Source organism: Phodopus roborovskii, unplaced genomic scaffold, assembly GCF_943737965.1.
Source record: "Phodopus roborovskii unplaced genomic scaffold, PHOROB, whole genome shotgun sequence".
Taxonomy (NCBI): domain Eukaryota; kingdom Metazoa; phylum Chordata; class Mammalia; order Rodentia; family Cricetidae; genus Phodopus; species Phodopus roborovskii.
This window is the reverse complement of record NW_026126611.1, coordinates 2,611,204-2,632,500: the sequence shown is the minus strand read 5'-3', so window position 1 is coordinate 2,632,500 and position 21,297 is coordinate 2,611,204. Positions and strand designations below refer to the sequence as shown.

Here is a 21,297-nt window from a genome sequence, read left to right as displayed (position 1 = left end):
CCCGGAACTGGAGTAACAGGCATCCGTGGGCTAGCCTATGGAAGCTGGGCATCGGACCTGTGTCCCCTGGAAGAGCAGCCTGTGCTCTTGACTGTGGAACCATCTCTCCAGCACTGTCAATACCACAATAAAAAACAAAAAAATCTATATGAGGCTTCTCTCCAAGACAATTGTGTGTGTGTGTGTGTGTGTGTGTGTGTGTGTGTGTGTTGGAGGAGGGGTGGTTTTACACACACACACACACACACAAGGTTTCCTCTCACTGGGCTCAAAGCATAGCTTTCTTGGACTTGGCATGGAGTCTGTATTAGTCATGACTATCTCTAACTTCTTTTTAATAACATGAATCCACAAGGCACAAACTGGAATTGGCCATGAACAAAAATCATAAAACAAAACCAGGCTCTATGATTCTGAAACCAATAGATTAAAAAGTCGGGCTTGGCATTCTGTACCCAAAGCCAAAGATGCTGACTAAAACAGCACCTGCTTCTGGATCCTTCTTTCAAAGGTTGCTATCGGAGAAACAGAAGCAAATGGCAAATAGCAAGGCATGTGTGTGCACACGTGTGTCAGTGTGTAGGAAAATTTGTGCATATCTGTGTGCATGTGTCAATGTGTATTTGTATATGTGTCTGTGTGTGTTCTCATGAGTCTGTTAGTGCCTGGGTCTCTGAGTGAGTGCCTGTGTGAGTATGTGCATGTGTCTGCATGTATGTTTGTTGGTGTGTATATGTATGTGTGTCTGCATGTGTCTCCTCATGGTATCTGGATCTGTGTGCCTGCGTGCGTGTGTCTGTGTGAATGTGAGTGTGTGTGTGTGTGTGTGTGTGTGTGTGTGTGTGTGTGTGTAAAGTGTCCTGGAACTTGCATGAAAATGTAAACAAATGAGAGAAGAATTCTCCTGCCTGCTGTGTTGCCTTTGTGCAGGTGGCCCCTGGGGGTCTCCTAGAGACTGGTGCTGGTGATTCATTAGCAAATTCAACCAGCTGAGTCCTAAGACTCTGGCCCCGCCTTTCCTCAGCCATGGCGATGCAAAGGAGCCCGGAAGAATGGCATCTGTGGGGCTGGGGAGATGGCTCAGAGGTTAAGAGCACTGGCTGCTCTTCCAGAGGACGTGGGTTCAACTCCCAGCACCCACATGGCAGGCAGCTCACAACTATCTGTAACTTCAGTTTCAGGGTAGCTTCATACCAATGCACATATAATAAAGTTAAATAAATTAAAAAAAGAATGACCAGAAATCATGGTGGCTCTGGAATAGCCAGGAACACTGGCCCCCACCCATCAGCACCTCCACCCTGCCAGGGTCTCAGGAGCATTTGAAGCTCTCCTGGGCTGCCTGAACATAAAGCCAGGAAGCTGTTGTGCTGGTTTTTCTTTTAGATTTATTTTATGCGTGTAACTGTTTTTGCCTGCCTGTCTGTGCACGGTGTGTGCTTAGTGTCCTCAGAGGTCATAAGAAGGCTGGGTCTGACCCTCTGGAACATGGATCATGGATAACTGTGAGAACTGGGAATCGAACTCGGTTCATCTACAGAGAGCGCTCTTAACCACTGGGCCATCTCTCTAGGCCTGGCTGGCTGCTTCTTAAGGAAAAGAGAGTATGTGGTGGCTTCATTCTAGAATATACAAGGTGCTCTGCTGAAGATTTAAATTCTCTTCACTGCACTCAGCCTAGGAAGGATTTCTAACAGAAAGACGGACATTTATTACCAAAGTAACAGAAGGGGATGCTCTGATGGAAGGGCTTTACCAAGCCTCATCAAGCTGGAGTGTAGCCAAAAGTGGCTGTCCACAAAAATCACTCAGCAGGGCTTCAGAGGGCAGCAGGGCCCAGGCGGAGACCGGGCTTCTCCTTGTCAGAGGCGGGCACACAGAAACTGGAAGCATTCGCTCAGTGAATAACCCTAAGCCCGGTGTGATCTGCTGCCTTACACAAGTATTCGCACCTAGGAAGACCTAACCCGGCGTGACCAGTGAAGAGTAGCTGACTGCAGCCTTCCATGTCCCCATTAGGACGTTACTGTCAGGGGAGCAAGAGGCTGGGCATGGACCAGACACGAGTCACAGCTGGACAGACATTCAAAGAGCTGGTGCCACACAGGACCACACAAGTGTGATGGAGAATGCCTTGCTTACGCCACTAAACCGAGTCCGCCGGCAGCCAAGGAGCAGGTGTCATCGTGTACACGGTACAAGATGGTGAAACAGACTGAGCTTCTCTGAGGTCAGTGAGGGAAACACAGCTGGGCCCACCTGTGTCAACAGGCGACGCCAGCCGTGACACTCAGCCTCACAGTGGGGAGCAGGGAGTAGCCGTGTGTGTGTGTGTGTGTGTGTGTGTGTGTGTGTGTGTGTGTGTGTGTGTGCGCGCGCGCGAGCATGCGCGTAGATTAACTGCAGGCTGGGGGTACACAGTTCCATGGCCAGGCAGCATTCATCTGACATGTGCAAGGTCCTAGGCACAACCTTCGCCACTTTAAAAATGTTTTACAGAACACAAAAACTAACCAGAAGGACTTGCAAACTGGTCCCACAGGAGCAGAGGGTAGCAGGCAGAAGGTGAAAGTTCTCCCACCCTCCCTCCGGCTCAGGGGCTGGCTGATGGAGTCTGGAAGCAGCAGAGATAGGCATGCCCCACCCGGGCGGGGCGGGGGGAGGGGAGGGGCAGCGGCTAGGAAGGACTGTGGAGAAAGAGGTCAGAGACCTATGGATGAAATCCAAATTACTTACCTACCTCTCGGTTTTCACCCTGTCCCTGCCAAATTCTTCTCATGCCATGGTATAGTTCTGTTGTTTGTTTGCTTTGGTGAGTTGTTTCTAAGCTATTAATATTTTTTCACATTTATTGTGTGTGTGTGTGTGTGTGTATGAGAGAGAGAGAGAGAGAGAGAGAGAGAGAGAGAGAGAGAGAGAACACGCATATGCATACGGAAGTCAGAGGGCAACTTGTAGGAACTGGATCTCTTCTTCCACCCTGTGGGACCCAGGGACCTCAGGTCATCAAGCTTGGCTACAAGCCCCTCTGCCTGCTGAGCCATCTCACTGGCCCCCTGTTCTCTGATAACTCACGTGCCACACAGGGTCACTTGGCGTCTTCCTGTCCTCAACTGGGAACTTCTCTGTGGAGTTTCTGGGCTCTGGTACTTGAGAAACCGAAGGGCAGGTGACACTTGAAGCTGCTGGCCAGGGACCAGAGGGTCCCCTGCCTCCGTTTCTCTGGGTGGAGCATCCACTTGCTGGTACCTGCTTGGGACCATGTAATCCATCTTGGGGGAGGAAAGAACATTTTCATTTTGTTGTCATCCGAATGTGAGAAATGGGTTACGGATCATAATCGGGGGTAGTGAGTAGTGATCATTAAGATACACGCTCCTATTTTAAACGCTCCATTGTCTAAATCGTGCCGCTTTAGGAAATCATACCCCCTTCGTGCTTGCCATGTGAACTGGAGCCATCTCCATCCCTGTTCCTCTCCGCCACTGTGATTGGGAGAGAAGGAGCAGAGGAATGTGGGGTGCTTCGGGCCCTGTCCCTGTCTTCAAGCTGCACTTGATAATTTTCTTTCCAGACAGAGTCCTCGGGGAGCCCAGGCTGGCCTCACACTCACAGCCTAGCTAAGCATGACTCTGCCTCTACCTCTGGAGTGCTAAGGTCACAGCTACGTGCCCCCACACCCTGTTTATATGATGCTGGGGTTTGAGCCCAGGCCCCCTCTAGGCAAGCACGATATTAACTCAGCTATATCTCTGGTCCCAGATTTGCGACTTCACTTGCAACTCAAACAGACCTTTCTGTCCCCGGTCACCAAGACATAGGAGTCACAGCTCCGTGAGAATGGACTACGTCTCACATCCAGGGGACAGTTGCACCTCCCGCCCCAGGTCCCCTACAACCTCCCAAATCGATGCCTGGACCCTCAGGGCACTGACCAGGCCTCGAGCCCTGTGCTCAGAGTGCACGTCTGCAAAGTGGCCATCTCTCTCCAGCAGTCTGCCCCGGTGGCAGCAAACAGAGAAAAGCAAACAGAAGAAACCGTCAGGCTCAGCACCCCTTGAGTACACACAGGCTGCAGCCACAAGCTGGAAACCCTGGGCTGGGTCATCCTGCGGGAGGCCAGGCTGACGGGACAGCTCTCACACGGTTCGGTTCTGCTGGACAAGTGGCATGAGTTTCGGAGGAGGCTCTTAAAAATAAAGTTTGACATAGAAATGTTCCTACTTCCAGAGAGCCTGAGGCTGAAGGCGCACACTGTAGAGAGGGAAGTCTCCAGGCACAGGCTTGTGGGTCAGTGCTCTCTGATGATGTATTCTCTACTGAACCCTCCTAGCTTCTCTGAGCCTAGCCTCTGCTCTGCAGTGAGGGATGAGCTCCCTTGAAGAGGCTTGGTTAAATGTGCCCTGCACGTATGCTCATCGCGAAGGTCTGCCTGGCACTCAGTGTACCACACCTGTGTGCTGAGCACAGATACATGGGACAGTGTGTGTGTGTGTGTGTGTGTGTGTATGTTATGTGTATGTGTGCGCGTGTGCAGGTATGGGTGTGTACCATGAGTGTGTGCTCATGTGTGCATATGTGTGTATAAGTGTGTGTGTGCACATACACTAATGTGAAGCACACATGTGTGTGCATGTAAGCATGGTAGGGAACTTCCTTGACATCTTCAGCTAGCCCCCAAACCAGGAGACCTTGAATAAACCTTGGCTCTGACTCAGGTTAAAGTATAGACATCATCGTATAGTCTCAGGACATCCCTCCGTTAACAGTGGACCTGGGGGCTCACACAGGGCTCTCACAACAGTTCAGTGAGAATAATATAAGGTGACTGTATTGGGACTATTTGCCTATGTTTGGAGACAAGGTCTCATTATATAACCATGGCTGGCCTGGTACCAGCTATGTACAACAAGCTGGTCTTAAACTCACAGAGATCTGCCTGCTTCTGCCTCTAGAGTGCTGGGATTAAAGGTGTGTGTGTGTGTGTGTGTGTGTGTGTGTGTGTGTGTGTGATACCTCCAGACCCTGGGACTGTTTTTAAGGTCATAGGCTCTAGAATTAGTAAGTAACCACACTGTTACTTGACTGAGGAGAGTGGGTGCTTTTTATTGCTTCCTGTGCTACCCCTGGGGTGCCCAGAGCATCTGAAGCAACGACGGGGCCACTCATGCCCAAGGGACTCAGCTGAGCTCTCAACACAGCTGGGGGGGGGGGGGCAAAGGCAAGCCAGTCTGAGCTGGATTCTGCTGAGCTAGGACAGGGCAGGTGAGGTTGGTCTTTGTAGGCAGGACACAGCGCAAACAGTCTTTTATCAGGTTGGAACAGCTGTTTGACAAACTGCTTTCCTTGGAGAAGCCCGGCCTGTGGGAGGGTGCTCGCTAATTGGGACCCTGGGTGGCTCCTTTGAGACTGTGGGGGAACTCCAGCAGCTGGGGAATGCAACTCAACTCAAGAAAGGAACTGGAGTCCCAGGGTTACAAGCTCCGCGTGAGAGAAGGCTCTCTCCCGAGGCCTCCTAGAGAGGATGGCTGAAGAGCCAGCCTCAGAGGGTGGCCATCTCCCATTTCCGGGGGGAGGCAGAGGAGGGAGGGGGCGCAAACATTGGGCAGGAAGTGCAGAGAATGGTTGACCTGATGCAGGCCTGGAGACAGAGCAGACCTCGAGCAACAGCAACTCCGAGAAGGTTTTCCCTCAGTGGGATTCACCTCCATTTTCAGGAATCACCAGTCTTTAAGTCCTATGTGCTCAGCGTAGGCCCACACCTTTAATCCCAGCTCTTGGGAGGCAGAGGCAGGCGACGGAGGCCAGCCTGGTCTACGGAGCAAGTTCCAGGACATCCAGGGCTACACAGAGAAACCCAGCATAGAGAATATGAAGCTACTTGGATGCCATCCCCGGAGTGGCCACCTGTCCTTGGCCTGGGGTCCCCTGTGTGTGGGAAACGGGCACCAACTGTTTGGCTGTCCCACCTGGACCGGCTGTGTTTCTGTAATTATGTGGATTGGCTTAATCCACACAAAGAGAATCTTCAGAAGGCCCTGAAAGAGATTCCGAGGGAAAGGACGGCGGTGGGCAGGGACACGATCCGCCCGTACCAAGTGCCTGCCGCTGCTGGCTCTGGGGCTCACAGGGAAGGTGCTTAGGAGGTGCCATTCTCAGCCCAGACAGGCAGCCATGGCCATTTCCCCCATTCCAGCTGATTAAAGGAGGCCAGAGAGCAAGTTACTCCCTCAATTGCAACAACAAAGGCTCGTCCTCTCCATTCAATCAAAACAACTGGGCCGCTCCATTCAAATGCTAATGGAGGGCCAGAATTGGTCCCTAAATGAGGGAAACACTCCCCTAACACCACCCACCACCCCTCAAATGACCAGCAAGCAGCTTCTTTGCCACCAGAATTCTCCCAGGCGTATGTTCTGTTAAATGTCTCATGGTGGGAAAAAATCCCTAGTGGGAGAGCAGCTTTCCCACAGGCCTGGGCGGCGGGGGTGTGCCTCCATCCACACAAGCCTCTGCCAGAAAAGAACTTGGTCTCCTGTAGAACCACCTCCCTCCCGTGCTGTTGTGAATCCGGGACACTTTGACAGGCTGGATGCACCTTGAGGAAGAGCAGCGCCTCTGACCCCGGTTTCCGGAAAGCCGGAGGCCTCTCGTGCAAGCTCCCCATCTGTCACGGACACCTGCACAGCCTGCAGCCCCCTGCCTGGTCAGCTTCTCCATCTTGAGCTGGCAGTGCAGGCCAGACTCAGATGGCCCAAGTTCAACCCCTAGGTGGCAACCTCAGGCCAGACCGTAGACCCGTACACTGGGGGTCCCTGTGTCCTTCCTTAGTTTGAGGGAAGCGCCCGCATATCCACGCTGTTTCAGAAAAGTACAGAAAAGTACACACAACACATGCAGAGGCTGTCTTTGCTGTCATTATAGTGGTGCACACTCACACACACACATACACACACTTACCACTTGCAAACTATGTCCATGTTGACCCCACACATCCCCACCCCCGCTGAGCGGTGAGCTCACTAGGGAATGGTACTCCTTGAGGTCACGGTGGTTGGTGCACAGGGAAGTCTGATATCATCCTACTCGATGCTAGAGCAGGTACTAGATTCAAGTTCTCACCCAGGAGATTCAGGGACCCCAGAACTGCGTATTCCTTCACAGCCTCAAAGGGCGACAGAGCCTCAGTCCCATCTCATACTACCCCAGGGCCTCCCTCGGGATTAGATTGTATGCTCTTCTCTTCCTAGGAGGGAGGCAGCTTGAAGGCTGTTTGGTAGTGACAATTCCTCAGTGTATATAAAGAGAAAAATGAAGGTGGCTGTGAAGGGACAGCAGATGTAGAAGCAGACACCGAGGGCTGGACCTAGCTCGGTGAGCCTAGTTTAGCCAGGCTGGGGAGGGTTATAAGGAAGGGAGGGAGCCAGGGGAGAGAAGGGGAGAAGGAAAGGGAGGGGAGGGAAAATCCAAGTATGGTAGTTCACACCAAACCCAGTCTTTGGGAAAACAAGGCAAAGTGATTTTGAGTTTGGACTACAGAGTGAACCCTCAAGGCCTTGTCTGCAGGGGCGGTGGGGTGGGGGGATGTCTTACCTTCTGGAGAATTCCATGTTAGCAAGGGAGGTGGAACACATCTGATACAAACGACTAAGGTAGATCTTGCTCCGGGAATCCGTCTTTGTCTTACACGTAATCTTGCTCTGTGAGATGCATTTCACGGTGAACACATCTTTCATGGTCATTTTAGCTACCCACCATGTAGCTAGCTAGCTAGCTAGCATTTGAATTTCTCAGACATGGAGACTTCTGCAAACTCTTTTTGGACCACTCTGATACAGACTAGCAAGCAAGCCATATGTAGCGGCCTTGATGGTTAAGAGGTAACACCTGCTCTCTCTCTCTCTCTCTCTCTCTCTCTCTCTCTCTCTCTCTCTCTCTCTCTCTCTCTCCCTCTCTGTCTCTCTCTCTCATTTCCATTTATGGTGCGTGTCAGTACCTAGGCTGTTCTACGCTCCTCTCAAAGGACAGCGCCAAGAGCCTGCACCAGCCTGACACTCAAAAGAACATTTTTAATAACAGCTACATCCCATGTCAGACATTGCTTAAGCTGAGGAGGAAGGAGAAAGGGGGGGGGGGCTAAGCTGTAGGGAATATATGCCAGCCCTCAGGCCTGAAACAGGAAACACTTAATACATACTGTCATCCCTCACTGAGACTGGGGACCTTCCTTAGGGCTAAGGTTGTTCTAAAGGCTCAAGGTCAACTAAGTCCCACAAGGTTACCTCCCCCTGCCCTCCGGGCAGTCTCCAGGCTGCTTTATGCTGTTGACACCTTTTTCTCCATTCTGTAAGTCGAGAGAGAAGGCTCTGGGAAGAAAACAGAAGAGGTCTTCTTGCAAATGTCCTCTAATGGGCCCTTTTCTTCAAGCCTGGGAGCCATCCATCCATGCTCTGGCCTCTCCTCCTCTGTAGCCCGTCTCATGACAGCCCTTTCCTCGGTGTAGGACTCCAGGCTTGTGTCCTCCCCCCCTCCCCCCCCCCCCGGCATGCCAGCCTCACTTGGTCAAAAGCCCCCGCATCAGCTGCTCCTGCTTTGAACCCGGAATCTGTCCCCTCACTCAGTGACAGCAGCAGGCAATTGAGATGGACAGAACCCATCCCACAGGCTGGATGGGAGAGAGCAGTCAGGACCATCAGAAGGAACTTAGGATGCAGTGGGTGAGGATCGGGGAATGGAGGAGGGGCGAGCATCTTAGGGTCAGTGAGGTCCGCACCAAGATGCTCATAGATACTGCCGACACATCTGGGCAGCGGTGGCGCGCATCTTTAATCCCAGCACTTGGCAGGCAGAGGCAGGCGGATCTCTGTGAGTCCAAGGCCAGCATGGTCTACAGAGCTACACAGAGAAACCCTGTCTAGAAAATTCACAGAGAGGGGGTTCCTGAGTTCAATTCCCAGCACCCACAAGGCAGCTCCCAGATGTCTGTAACTCCAGTTCCAGGGACACGCAGGCAAAAACACCGACAGACATGAAATAAAATAACTATTTTTTTTTTTTTAAAGAAAACCCCACTGACACACTTAGGCTGTGCCTGGGAAAGAAAGCACAGATAAACTTGAAGCAATAGGAACAGAGCCCAACTTCCTTCGCACGAATGTCATAAACTGGGGGCAACGGACTGTTCCTCAAGATCCACAACTTTCAAAGCTCATGCAAGATGAGAAAGGCAGGCTTGGTAATCATAAATAAAGAAACTGAAATATGGAAACCTCCAACCCAGGTGGCTTCGTGAAAAAAAAATCGTACCCGGTTCTTAAGGAGATAAATTGACACAAAACTTTATGCAGTGCAGAGGGTAAATGAGGAGACAATGTTTCCCACACCATTGTGTGAGGCGGGAAAAAGGAAGGAAACTGTGCCTTTGCCTCATGGCTTTCCCTGAAGAGACGTAAACAAACCTGTTCACTCCAAACATGTCACCGACATGTCAGAGACAGGGGTCCACCCAACTCCTGCTTGGCGAACCAATGACTTTGTTAGAAAACGATGCTGAAGGAATCAGAGAAGATGCAAGTATCTTTTAAAAACCCAATCGCGTTCATGGAAAGTGAACTTAGTAAAGTGAACTTACAGGGAAACACAATTCATACCGGGGTCCCAGACAAGTGCTCGGAAGATGGCGGGCGTGGTGGGTTAAGGAGCGCCGGCCTCATGGTCCCGGTTCAATCCTGGATCCCAAAGCTTGTACTTTGTGGTGCACGTGTCAGTGGTTCACATGTCAGTGGTACATGTGTCAGTGGTTCACATGTCAGTGGTACATGTCTCAGTGGTTCACATGTCAGTGGTGCATGTGTCATGTCAGTGGGCACATGTCAGTGGTTTACATGTCAGTGGTTCACATGCCAGTGGTACATGTGTCATGTCAGTGGGCACATGTCAGTGGTTTACCTGTCAGTGGTTCACATGTCAGTGGTGTGCACATGTCAATGCTGTGCATGTCAGTGGTTTACATGTCAGTGGCATGTGTGTCAGTGGTGTGCACATGTCAATGCTGTGCATGTCAGTGGTGCATGTGTCATGTCAGTGGGGCACATCTGTAGCTCCAGCACTCCTCAGAAAAATAAGAGGTGGAGACGGAAGGCTAGAGCTGTGAACCGCGTAGCTTGCAGAACAGAAAGACGGGGAGAGCCGATCGCAGGGCAAGAACCAACTCCTGACATTGTCCTGTAGCCTCCACATACAGTCCGTGGCACGGGCACAAGTGTACACGTGTTGACACACATAAACACACACACATACGTACACACACGATAGACACACAGATTTTTAAAAGAGTCTGCCAAATCCTTACACACACAGAGCAATGTACTCTAACATCTGTATGGAAAAGCCAGAAGAACGGGGAGGGCTGGACGAGAACAAAAATGGCATGCATCCCCTCCCCAACCAAAAGGCTTACGCTAATGAAGGCTGCACGACACTGGAAGCAGAGACACACATGGAAATCAGTGGGATGTACCTGTGTGATGTGCCAGGTGATACCAAAGACACAAAAGCAACATCCTTTCTCACTATCTGTGCTTGAGCAAATGAGCAACAAGAGTGAGCGCACGCCCTGGCGGTGACAACCAAAACCAAACTAGCAACAAACCCCAGCAAACTACAGGTGTGAGCAAGAGCCTCAGGCCACAGTTAGTCATGACAGCTCCTGCCACCATGCGCTCCCCGCGGTACTGATGACACACTTAGACCACGAGCAAAGTAAGTCCTCTCTCCCGGGGACAGGGAGATGGCGAGACACACTGTGGTTGGCCAGGTCAGTGTATCCGGGGACAGAGAGATGTTGAGGCACACTTCGGTTGGCCAGGTCAGTGTATCTGGGGACAGAGAGATGTTGAGGCACACTGCGGTTGGCCAGGTCAGTGTATCTGGGGACAGAGAGATGTTGAGGCACACTGTGGTTGGCCAGGTCAGTGTATCCGGGGACAGAGAGATGTTGAGGCACACTGCGGTTGGCCAGGGTAGTGTATCCAGGGACAGAGAGATGTTGAGGCACACTGCGGTTGGCCAGGGTAGTGTATCCAGGGACAGAGAGATGTTGAGGCACAATGCAGTTGGCCAGGTCAGTGTATCCAGGGACAGAGAGATGTTGAGGCACACTGTGGTTGGCCAGGGTAGTGTATCCAGGGACAGGGAAATGGTACACACTGTGCATATCAGTAATGGGAGTGAAGACAGACTGTGTGTGGGAAGAGTTAGGGGTAACGTAAGGGGAGACACAGGCTCTGGGCTTGAAGACCATTCCCTTTATGCTCCCATATTTAATTCTCACGGCTCTCTATCCCTTGACCTTATCTGGGACAGGGAGAGACAGACAATGAGGGGCCTCCTAATGCTGCATAACCTGTCAGGGACATCACAGGTCACAGGTCAGGCACAGTAGCAGTCTCCTCCAGGGTAAGTTTTGTTTTGTCAGGCATTTTCCTCTGCCTCCCCTCTCCCTTTTTCCCTCTGCTACCTATCTATCTATCTATCTATCTATCTATCTATCTATCTACCTATCTATCTACCTACCTACCTACCTACCGATTGATCTATCTATCTACCTACCTACCTACCTACCTATCTATCTATCTACCTACCTACCTATCTATCTATCTACCTACCTATCTATCTACCTATCTATCTATCTATCTATCTATCTACCTACCTACCTATCTATCTATCGATCTATCTATCTATCGATCTATCTATCTATCTACCTATCTATCTATCGATCGATCGATCGATCTATCTATCTATCTGTCTGTCTGTCTGTCTGTCTATCTATCTCCCCCTCCCGTTCTGGGACATCTCTCTCTTTCTCCTATCTATCTATGTATCTATCTATCATCTATATCATCTACTCCCCGCACCCCACCCTTTTATGGTAAACTGTCAAAAAGTAACCGAAAACTAAACTAGAATTCTTTTATAAACAGAAAAAAATTTTTTTTGTCAACCGGAGACTAAGACTCAGCTGTGAGATTAAGATAAAAAATGCAACACCACAGTTTCAGTTCACTCCATTACACCATCCCCCCGAGTTCACGGGAAGGGGGTCCCATAACAGGCAAACAGATTGGAGACATCTCCAGAGTTTATACTTAGAGTCCAGAGTGCTCTCTGCACGAATGTGCCACACATTCGCGGCGCCTGGGTGTCCCTGGTGGCCTGCTCTAGAACCTCCAGCCCACATGCTCGGCCCTGGTGCTGCTACTGTGACAGGAACAGCCAGCCATTCAGAGCCACATTAAACACTAAGGACACAGACCTCAGGGGACAGAAAAAGGAAATGCATCCTTCCTTGTAAAAGTCAGCCCGGCAGTTGCTCCCAGCATAATACCTGGGACACCCAGAGAAGGGGGAAAGGAAGTGTCAAAGTCAGGCTTTTTGCAAACTTCAAAGGTTGCCCCTCCCCCCTCTTTACATTTTACTGTCTGGGGGAGCTGACTTGTCTGCAGCTGTCCGGGCAGACTGTGTCCCTGTGTCAAATCTGCCTCCTCCTGGGCTCATAAAACTACAGCGGGGAAGTGGGTACAGGTGTGTGTGGTTGGGGGGGGGAGGGTCCTAGTGATGTCCCTAACACCTCTGGCAGCTGCTTAAGGCAGAGGGCCAGGCCAAGGGAGGCTGGTGAGGTCACACGCACGCACACACACACACACACACACGCACACGCGCGCACACACGTGCACACGCACGCACACGCACGTGTGCACACACACACACCTATGCCCTGGGTTCAATCTTGTGCCGCCCTCACCCCTGCCCCAGCACAGTAGGCCCTGTGTGTGCCCCCCACCCCCGGTAGAAACCCCGTGCTTGCTTGTAAGCTCTCTGAGACAGAGACCTTTGGGAGGAGCAGAGCAGCTGCCAGAGCACCTCAGATGCTTCATGCTCCAGGTTAAGGGACGTCTGTCATCCAGACCCAGCATGGGTACAAAACACCTGAGGTCCTCACCAAAGAGAAACGAGTTCAGGGTAAAGGTGCACATCACTTATCCCCAGCACTTGCAGAAGCTAAAAGAAAGACCCTGAGTTCCAAGCCAGCATGGACTAGACATCGAGAGGGGGGGGGGGTGGGTGCTGAAAATCAAATGGGTATGCAGGTTTTCCAAGGCATAAGGTTTGTTTGTTTGTTGTTGTTTGTCATTCATATGAAACTGCAAAACACTTAGCCTTTTTTTTCAATTAAAAGAAACTGGTAATTATGGGATGCCCGTGAGCCCGCTGATAAGAAACCTGGATGAATTCTCGATCACTATATCTTACTCGTTTGTACCAATGTCATGAAGCAAAAGGAGGGGGGGGGGCCTAGAGAGATGGATCGAGAGTTAGGATCATTGGCTGCTCTTCCAGAGGACCCGAGCTCATTTCCCAGCACCCATGTGGCAGCTCCCAACTGTCTGTAACTCTAGTTCCAGGCCATCTGGCACCCTCACACAGATATCCACCTGTCTCTGCTTCTTGAGTGCTGGCTGGGACTGAAGGCGTGTACTGCCATGCCTGGCAGATCATCTGGATTCCTAAGGCCCATGGTTTCTAACTGAAGGGAGCCACGAGAGGCCAGTTTCCCTTGGGGACAAGCCACTTTTCAGCAGAAACTGAAGGCACATCCCTCCGACACTAAAACTATTATCACAATTTTTCATTGCACCCTCAAGACTCAAGCAAAATTTCAAATTACGTCACCCATTTCTGCTGAGAAGCTCACACTACAGACTTTCACTATTTGGGGACAACTGGCCATTGGGACTTTGAGAATTTTTCCTCTGTGCATTTTACATTAGCTTGAGGCACACTGGGAGTGACTGGAGACTCACAACGTTTTTGTGAAATCAAGCCTCTACTTATTTATGTGAAAGCAGAGAATCTAAACGGAAAGAAAGCGAAACAAGAAGAGGCTGATTTGGAGTGCTTTCTGGTTCTTTCTGTTTCTGGGTTTTGTTTTTAGAATTATTTTACCTGAGTACTCTATCTGCATTTACACGTCCACACCAGAAGAGGGCATCATATCCCACTATAGGTGTGAGCCACCATATATTGCTAGGAATTGAACTCAGAACCTCTGAAAGGGCAGGCGGTGCTCTTAACCACTAAGCCATCTCTCCAGCCCATGCCCTGCCTGGTTTTATTGATCTTGTAGTCACTGAATGCAAACATAACGAAAAAACGCAGTTCCCTGAGACCAGATGAAGCGCGCGCGCCAGTCACTGAAAGGCATAGTCCCATTCAGCTTTGTCTTTTGAGGTCATTAGTGCCGTTTGTACTACGAAGGACTCTAGCACATCTCAGAGCCCCGGGATCCGACAGGGACCAGCATAGAGATGTGCAACATGACAGATCTCCAGGTCTGCATCTGGGTGTTTTTGTCTGCTACAATGAGGAGATTGCCTGTAAAACCCACCTCTGAGAGGGAGGAACAGCAGACAGCTGGCTCCAAATCTGAGTAATTGTGAGCAGATCTTAAAGCGACAACCGCCCCGTGTCCCCACAAAGCTGGTGTTTCCTGTCCCTTGGCAGGGAACTTACTGGAACAAACCTTTCTGGCCCCAGTGGACTCTGTTGAGTTGCAAGGTTTGGGAAGAGATGGGCTTCCAGACTGGCTCAGGACATTGCTGGATGGACTCGAGGGCCAAGGAGGCGCTTGGTTCTATGAATTTGGGGGAGGGGGTAGAAGGGATATTCAGAAGCATGAGTGAGTGGAACTCCTTTTCTTTAAAGGGTGCTGGGGACTAAACCCAAGGGCTTCACACACTCAGGGTGAGTGTTTAGCTGCATCATCTCACTGAAACTTCGGGAGTGAGCTGGAGCCAGTACATCTATCTGACCAGCCATGCTGCTGCCCGGCTTTCAGCCTTGAAGCAGCAGCTCAGCCCAACTGAGCCAGGGTGAGAGGCTGAAGTGTGAATCATGGCTCGGTTCTCACTCAGTAAGGCCAGCGCTATCCACCCTGCCCACACTCTAAAGGAGAAACCCATGTGTTGATCAGCGTCACGGGGAACCCGCCTTTAAGTGTGTACTAAAAGCAAGGAAGCAGTTTATGACATTACCTGAAAACCAGATCTATGCCAACTAAAGACAGAACAAGGGAGGGGGTCCCCCAAAATGCCTTCTTGACACTTTTCATTTTTCACACCCTCATTCCAACCAAAAGCAGCCTTAAATGCAGCATGGTCTTCTTCTAAGTGAAAATACGAACTACTAAAAGGAGGCTCTCGGTGAGCATTTCTACAACTTACTGTGTTTACTGAAACGAAGTAGCCCTGTTGAAGCTGAGACCCTCAGAAAGGGCCAGTTAGCTCCCCAGTTAGAAATAAGGAAACTGAAATACGGAGAAATCCGGGCTTGCCCAAGGTCTGCAAGAAATAACTGGGATATGGGTCGACGGGGTGAAGCAGCTGCCTGTTCCTCCCTCGAATTCTGTGTCATCTCTGCCTCACCGCCATGCCGCGCACACTGCGGGTTTGACTGCTTACGGCCGGTGCTTGGTAGAGGTCAGTTTTAAGTCACTCTCATCACAGAAAAGTAAGATGTATTCCCAAATGAAGAACAGGGCTGCTAAGGCACCTGAGACCACTCTGAGCAACTGTCACATCAGGGTCACCCGTGAGGGACACCCTCCATCTCACAAAGATGTAAGCCAGCACGGCCTCAGTCCCTTCTAACCTCACCCTGAGTGAGTCTGGACGGCTGGATGGATGGGAGGAGCTTGGCAAGGCCCAGGGAAGCCAAAGCCGAAGGCCCTGGCCTTGGTAATTCCAGGTCTCGATAACTGTCCCTGAGATGCATGCAGTGGCGGCCCAGTGTGACATTTTAAGTCTAAATCAGATGATATGGGCTGAGAATGAAAAGTCGTGTGAGTAGAAAGGAGGGTACTGCACAGGACACAAGAGAGAGAACTGGGGGGGGGGGACAGCCTGGATGCAGGGGGATGAGGGTCAGGGGTCAGGAGCAGGGATGCTCCACAGCAGAAGTCCAGGCAGGAGCCCCAGCCAAGCAGTGTGTTTGGACCCTGCTCTGGGCTACTCCAGGGCGATGCAGTAGAAACCAAGGATTGTACACCAGCACAGAGAGACAGAGCGAGCATCCTTTGGCTGGAGCCACCCGGGAGGTTTGCAGAGGTGCTAAGGTAGGGACGTAGCCGCAGGACACAGGCAGGGGCGGAGGGCAGGGGACGGCTGCTCCACCTGGTGACACAGAAGGCCCTGGCGGCAGCATGAGCTTGTCTGTGTCCCCAGCAGTATTAACCCATCTTAACGCACACATACAGACACGGTGTGTATGTACAAACCGGCAGTGAGACCCTCGAAGGTACTGCCAGCAGCTCCGGCACAGCAATGGCAAGATGAAGAGCTCTCACTTTCCGCTAAGACACCGAGACTCTCGGTTCATCTCACACCACAAGGAAGTCCACTCAGTCCCATTCCTTACAAAGGATGGCTCTGCAGGACACACACACACACACACACACACACACACACGGTGTGGAGAGGGGTGTGGGGGAGGAGTGTCTCCCCCAGATAGTGAGAGCCCAGCCATGTCACACTCTACCTCCCCTCTACCGACACAAGCTGGTCTCGGGCACCACAGTGTGCTCTCCTGAATGACCGGGGATCCCAGCATCTCTGTCCCTGAGGACAAGGAGGAAGACCGCACAGAGAAGGCCTCTATTGGCAAAATGGCATTGCCTGGAAGCTGAGAGTAAGACACATGGTAGCGTTTACACCACGCTGGAGGCAAATGTTCAAAGGGGGCCTGGGGCATGGAGGACAGAGGGCAGTGGGAAACGCGGGGGGGAGAGGGGGGAGAAGTATGCCCCGCCCCCCCAAAACTGCAGATTTAAATGCTTACAGGCTGTGTATACTCACAGCTACACTCCTTTAAACTGAAGACAGAAGAAACCACCTTCAAGTGTCATCAGCACATTTGAAAGGCATGGTCTTGCGTTTCCCCCCCCCCCTTCAGGGAAGTACTTCTTCTGTGAGGAGTGACCTCTTCCTGGTAAGGGGGGGGTCAGGCTTCCCCACTTCCGGGGAAGGTGACAGATAAGCATCCTGGATGGGGGTCTGTAGACAGCAAGACAGAGACCAGACAGGAGCAGCCATCCTTGCCCTTCCTCGGCCCCAGGCCACCAGTCCCGGGAAGGGATGGCTCCGAAAGTGTTTTGAAATCCAATTACTGGAGCCCCAGGGCATTTTTTGAGACATTTGCTCAACTCTCATTGTATAACCACTTTCCTCAGGCTTGGCGAAGGCGCTGGTACTCCGGTAATCACCCCGAAGGACACTCATGGACAAGGGAAAAGGAAATAATGATGCTACTTCCCGCCAACAGTCAGAAAACAAAAGAGAAACATCTCTGTGAAATATCCCCACCTCCTGTGACTCTGATTCCTTTAGTGACTTCAGATCCCTCCTAAACGTCCTGCTGTTTAGCACACAGAAGCTTTGCTTTATTTTCCCAGACAGGATTTCTCTGTGTAGCCCTGGCTGTCCTGGGACTCACTCTGTAGACCAGGCTGGCCAAGAACTCACAGAGATCTGCCTGTCTCTGTCTCCCTAGTGCTGGGACTAAAAGCCTTGTGCTACCACCACCCTGCACACCGATGCTTTAAAACTATCAAACATTAGTCCCTTGACAAGTCGGCTCGTCTGCCTACTTCTCACAGGCTATTTTTGAAACCAAATCAAAGGAGGAACTTGTTTGTTTGGGGTTGTTTAGTTTTTGGTTTTTTTTGAGACAGGTTTTTAGGTTGTCCAAAACGACTTCTCTAGGTACCCAAGGATGACCTTGAATTCCTAATCCTCTTGATCTCTCGCCTCTACTTCCCAAGTGCTGGGATTATAAGCATACAGTACCACATCTGTTTTCAATGAGGCTTAAAAATATTAGTTTTAAATGCTTATTTATATATTTATGTGCTGAGTGTGTGTGTGTGTGTGTCTCCTAATGCACACCACATACAGCCAATTTCTGTCTCTGCCTCCTAGAATGCTGAGTTTGCAGATATGTGCCTTCAAATCCTGCTTTTTTATTTATACTCCAGTGATTGATCTGGAGTTGCAAGACCAGCACTTTTTGATCACTGTGTAATTATTAAAAATCCCTCATTTAGGGAAACTGCCCTTAATTGAGAGATTTTTTTTTTTTTTTATGAATGGATGCATTGACAGATAGATGAGTATATGGGCAAAGTGACAGACAGACAAGGTAGGTGAATGGATAGATGATGGGTGGGTAAGAACAGGTGTACAGATGCCTAGAAAGACAGATGGACAGGTGGATGGATGGGTAGGAGGATGGATGAAGGGTGTAGGATATGCAAGTGAGTGGGTGGGTGGGTGGTTATGAGGGACGGAAAGTGTTTGGCCAGATGGGAGCGGTATTTGGTTAGGGTTAGAAGTAAGCATTTGATCTCAACAACACACAGCCTGGTGCATAACACAGCTGCTTACATAGTGGGCCGTGACCTCATATAAAACACAGCAGCCAAATGTTGCAACATAAAGGATTTCTGAACATTTCCCCAACCTCGTTTCTTAGCATATAATTGTCAACTTAGTACATCGGTAGTCTGTATTGTGTCTGAATGCTTGGTTTTAAGCACTGCTAGGTCAGCTGCTGTTTGAATTCGACGTTTTCAAAATAGTTTTAAGTAAATCTTGATTTGGCTTTGATAAACATTGTTTAAAAAACAAATAAGCATGTTGTCATCTTTGTTTTTTTGTTTTGTTTTGGGACAGGGTTTCTCTGTGTAGCTTTGGAGCCTGTCCTGAAACTCGCTCTGTAGACTAGGCTGGCCTCGAACTCACAGAGGTCTGCCTGCCTCTGCCTCCCAAGTGCTGGGATTAATGGCCTGTGCCATCAATGCCTGGCAAGCATGTCGTCTCTTTAGCATGTAAATTTACCTTTAATAAATGGTGACATTTATGTGTAACATAAATGTCTTTATGATTCACTATTCATAAATGATTTGTATAACTGCATTAAGGACTTCTATATACCCCGGATCATACAAAAAGGTATCGAGCAAATAAATAAGGGTCACAAGGGAGAAAGGTTTTCTTTTTAGCATTTTTTAATGTGTGTATGTGTGTGTGTGAGAGAGAGAGAGAGACACTCATGGCCCTCACACACGTGTGCATACAGACTCACAGCAAAATCAAACCAAACAAGGCCCCCCAAGACTTCTCTACAAGGAGTGACATTTTCAAATGCTTGACTTTCTGTGTTCCAGTCTCTTCCCCCATCCTTGTCCTGTTTTCCTAGTGCCCAGCTCTCCTCTCTCCTCTGCCCAGCTCCTGTGCAGGATACCCTGCTTGGTGCCTGTTCTGAACTACACAGCAGAACCATCCATCCGGGTCATCCCAGAATCCTGAAGGCACTAGACACGGGCCGTGCACATGGCTCAGGTGCCCTTCCTTGACTGGCTTATTAACAGGGGATTTAGCGCTAAGACATGGCTGAGGTGTGGGGCTGGGGCCCCTGTTTGATTTGGAAGCACACTGTTCTGAGGTGCCCTGCTCAGGCCGTGTGCCTACAGGCTGGGTGCCTAAAGGGCTGGCTGTGGTCTGTTGCCCACCTGTCAGAGTCAGATCTGCCTGTTGAAATTAACTCCTCGTGCAGTGCTGTGAAAGGTGGGACTCATCAAAAGGTAATCAGGCCACCGGGCTCTGCCTGCAGGAATGGAGCCATCGTCCTTCTCATGGGAGAGGGTTACGGATGCAGAGATTAGTTTGTGCACACGCCCCACGCCATCCTTCCCTTTCCTAAGCTCTTGTTCTTTCCACCTTCCTCCACGGAACAATGCTTCTAGAAGGTCCTCCCCAGTTGCAGGTCCCTTGACCTTCGACCTCCCAGCCTTCAGAAGTACGAGAAATGGGCCTCAGACACAGCACAAAGTGGACTCACACACACAGGGCTAAGCCTCCCTCAGCTTTCCACACCAGACCACCAGAGCCTTCCACAATTCACCGTGTGGCCGCAGGCTCTCTCACACAGACTTAGCATCAGCACAATGGAGCAACTTGGTCTCGAGTGAATTCTGGAGGAAGGTGTATTCGGTTATTTTGGGGATGGTGTTTGTTGTATTTGCTCAGTGCCAGAGCAGCTGGTTTGCAAACGTGCAGACCTGCTTTCCAGTCCCGGCGGCATTGAAAATCCAAACTACCTGCATTGCCCAGTCTTTTGCAGAGTCAGCTGTGTGCCCACAGTCCCAGCTACTTGGGAGACTGAGACGGAAAGGCCAGTCTGGCAGAGACTGTCTAGTGAGACCTTTGTCTCAAAGCCCAAAGCAACAGCAAATGAATAATTCCCAAGTAGGTCCCATTATTCCCGGGTTCCAGGACAGGGCGAACCCCATGGTGAAGAAATATCTCAGGTGTAGGTACTCTGCCATCATTTCCACAGCAAGGCTGGGAAAGTGGGCCAGGAGAAACCTGAGGAGTACCACACAGGGATGGTTTGAACCGCACAGAAGCACCATTGCAAAGCCAGCCCTCTCTACTCATGACCCAACTCAGGCAGAGTGTGGCTAACAGAACCAGAGAGCTCCCAATTCAACACCGATGTATGAACACCTGGCCTGAACCGTTTGCCTAGCAACTGGTTCTCAAATTCATGTCCACCCCACAAGTCCCTGGAGGGTCAGCCCAAGGCCAAAGTTTCAGAAGTGAAAATGTGTGGAGATTTACATTCTAACATATACCAAAGTCACAAATGCAGAACCGCTCAGCCATGTATCTAGCGTGTCTCATAGGAATGGCGGGCTTGAGGGCTACAGCCCCACGCTCTAGGACAGGGATGCAGAGAAGTCTCCCAGGAAGTGGCTTTGCATCTGATCATCAGCCAAGCCTACAGGAGCTTCCTCTCACACCCTCAGGCTAAAGGGGGACCTCCACCCTTAGGTGCACACTGTTTGAAAGCAAAGCAATACCAAGGAAGTGACACAGTGGCCACCCGGCAAACGATGGGACCTCCCAGTGGAACTCAGCCAGTGAGCCAGCGCTGGGCTTTGGAACCGTCCGTCTGTCCCCACAGCAGACAGACACAGCAGACAGAAAGGCTGCTGTCAGGCTCTCCTAGACATCACCCTTGGCATCTTGCATCTGTGGGGGGATGGGGGTGGGAATGGGGGGTCAGGGGGTTGGACAGAGGGTGCCGAGGCCATCCCCATGGGGGACAATAGTGGGAGTTGCTTGCTCCTGGTCCCCCACATCAACAGTACCATGGAAACCACCGACTTCATGGCAGACC

The 21,297-nt window shown here is 50.8% G+C and overlaps 1 protein-coding gene across 1 annotated transcript in view; it reads right to left on the bottom strand.

Annotated features, from left to right (window-relative positions):
• Positions 1-21,297, bottom strand: part of LOC127237685 (uncharacterized) — a 32,172-nt gene that overhangs the window by 1,179 nt on the left and 9,696 nt on the right. The window contains exons 4-7 of the mRNA XM_051206056.1: positions 8,283-8,366; positions 7,594-7,700; positions 3,936-3,996; positions 3,076-3,272 (exon numbers count right to left, since the gene is read on the bottom strand). Coding sequence (XP_051062013.1) covers positions 3,076-3,272; positions 3,936-3,996; positions 7,594-7,700; positions 8,283-8,366 — 449 coding nt within the window. The remainder of the gene's footprint in view (positions 1-3,075; positions 3,273-3,935; positions 3,997-7,593; positions 7,701-8,282; positions 8,367-21,297) is intronic.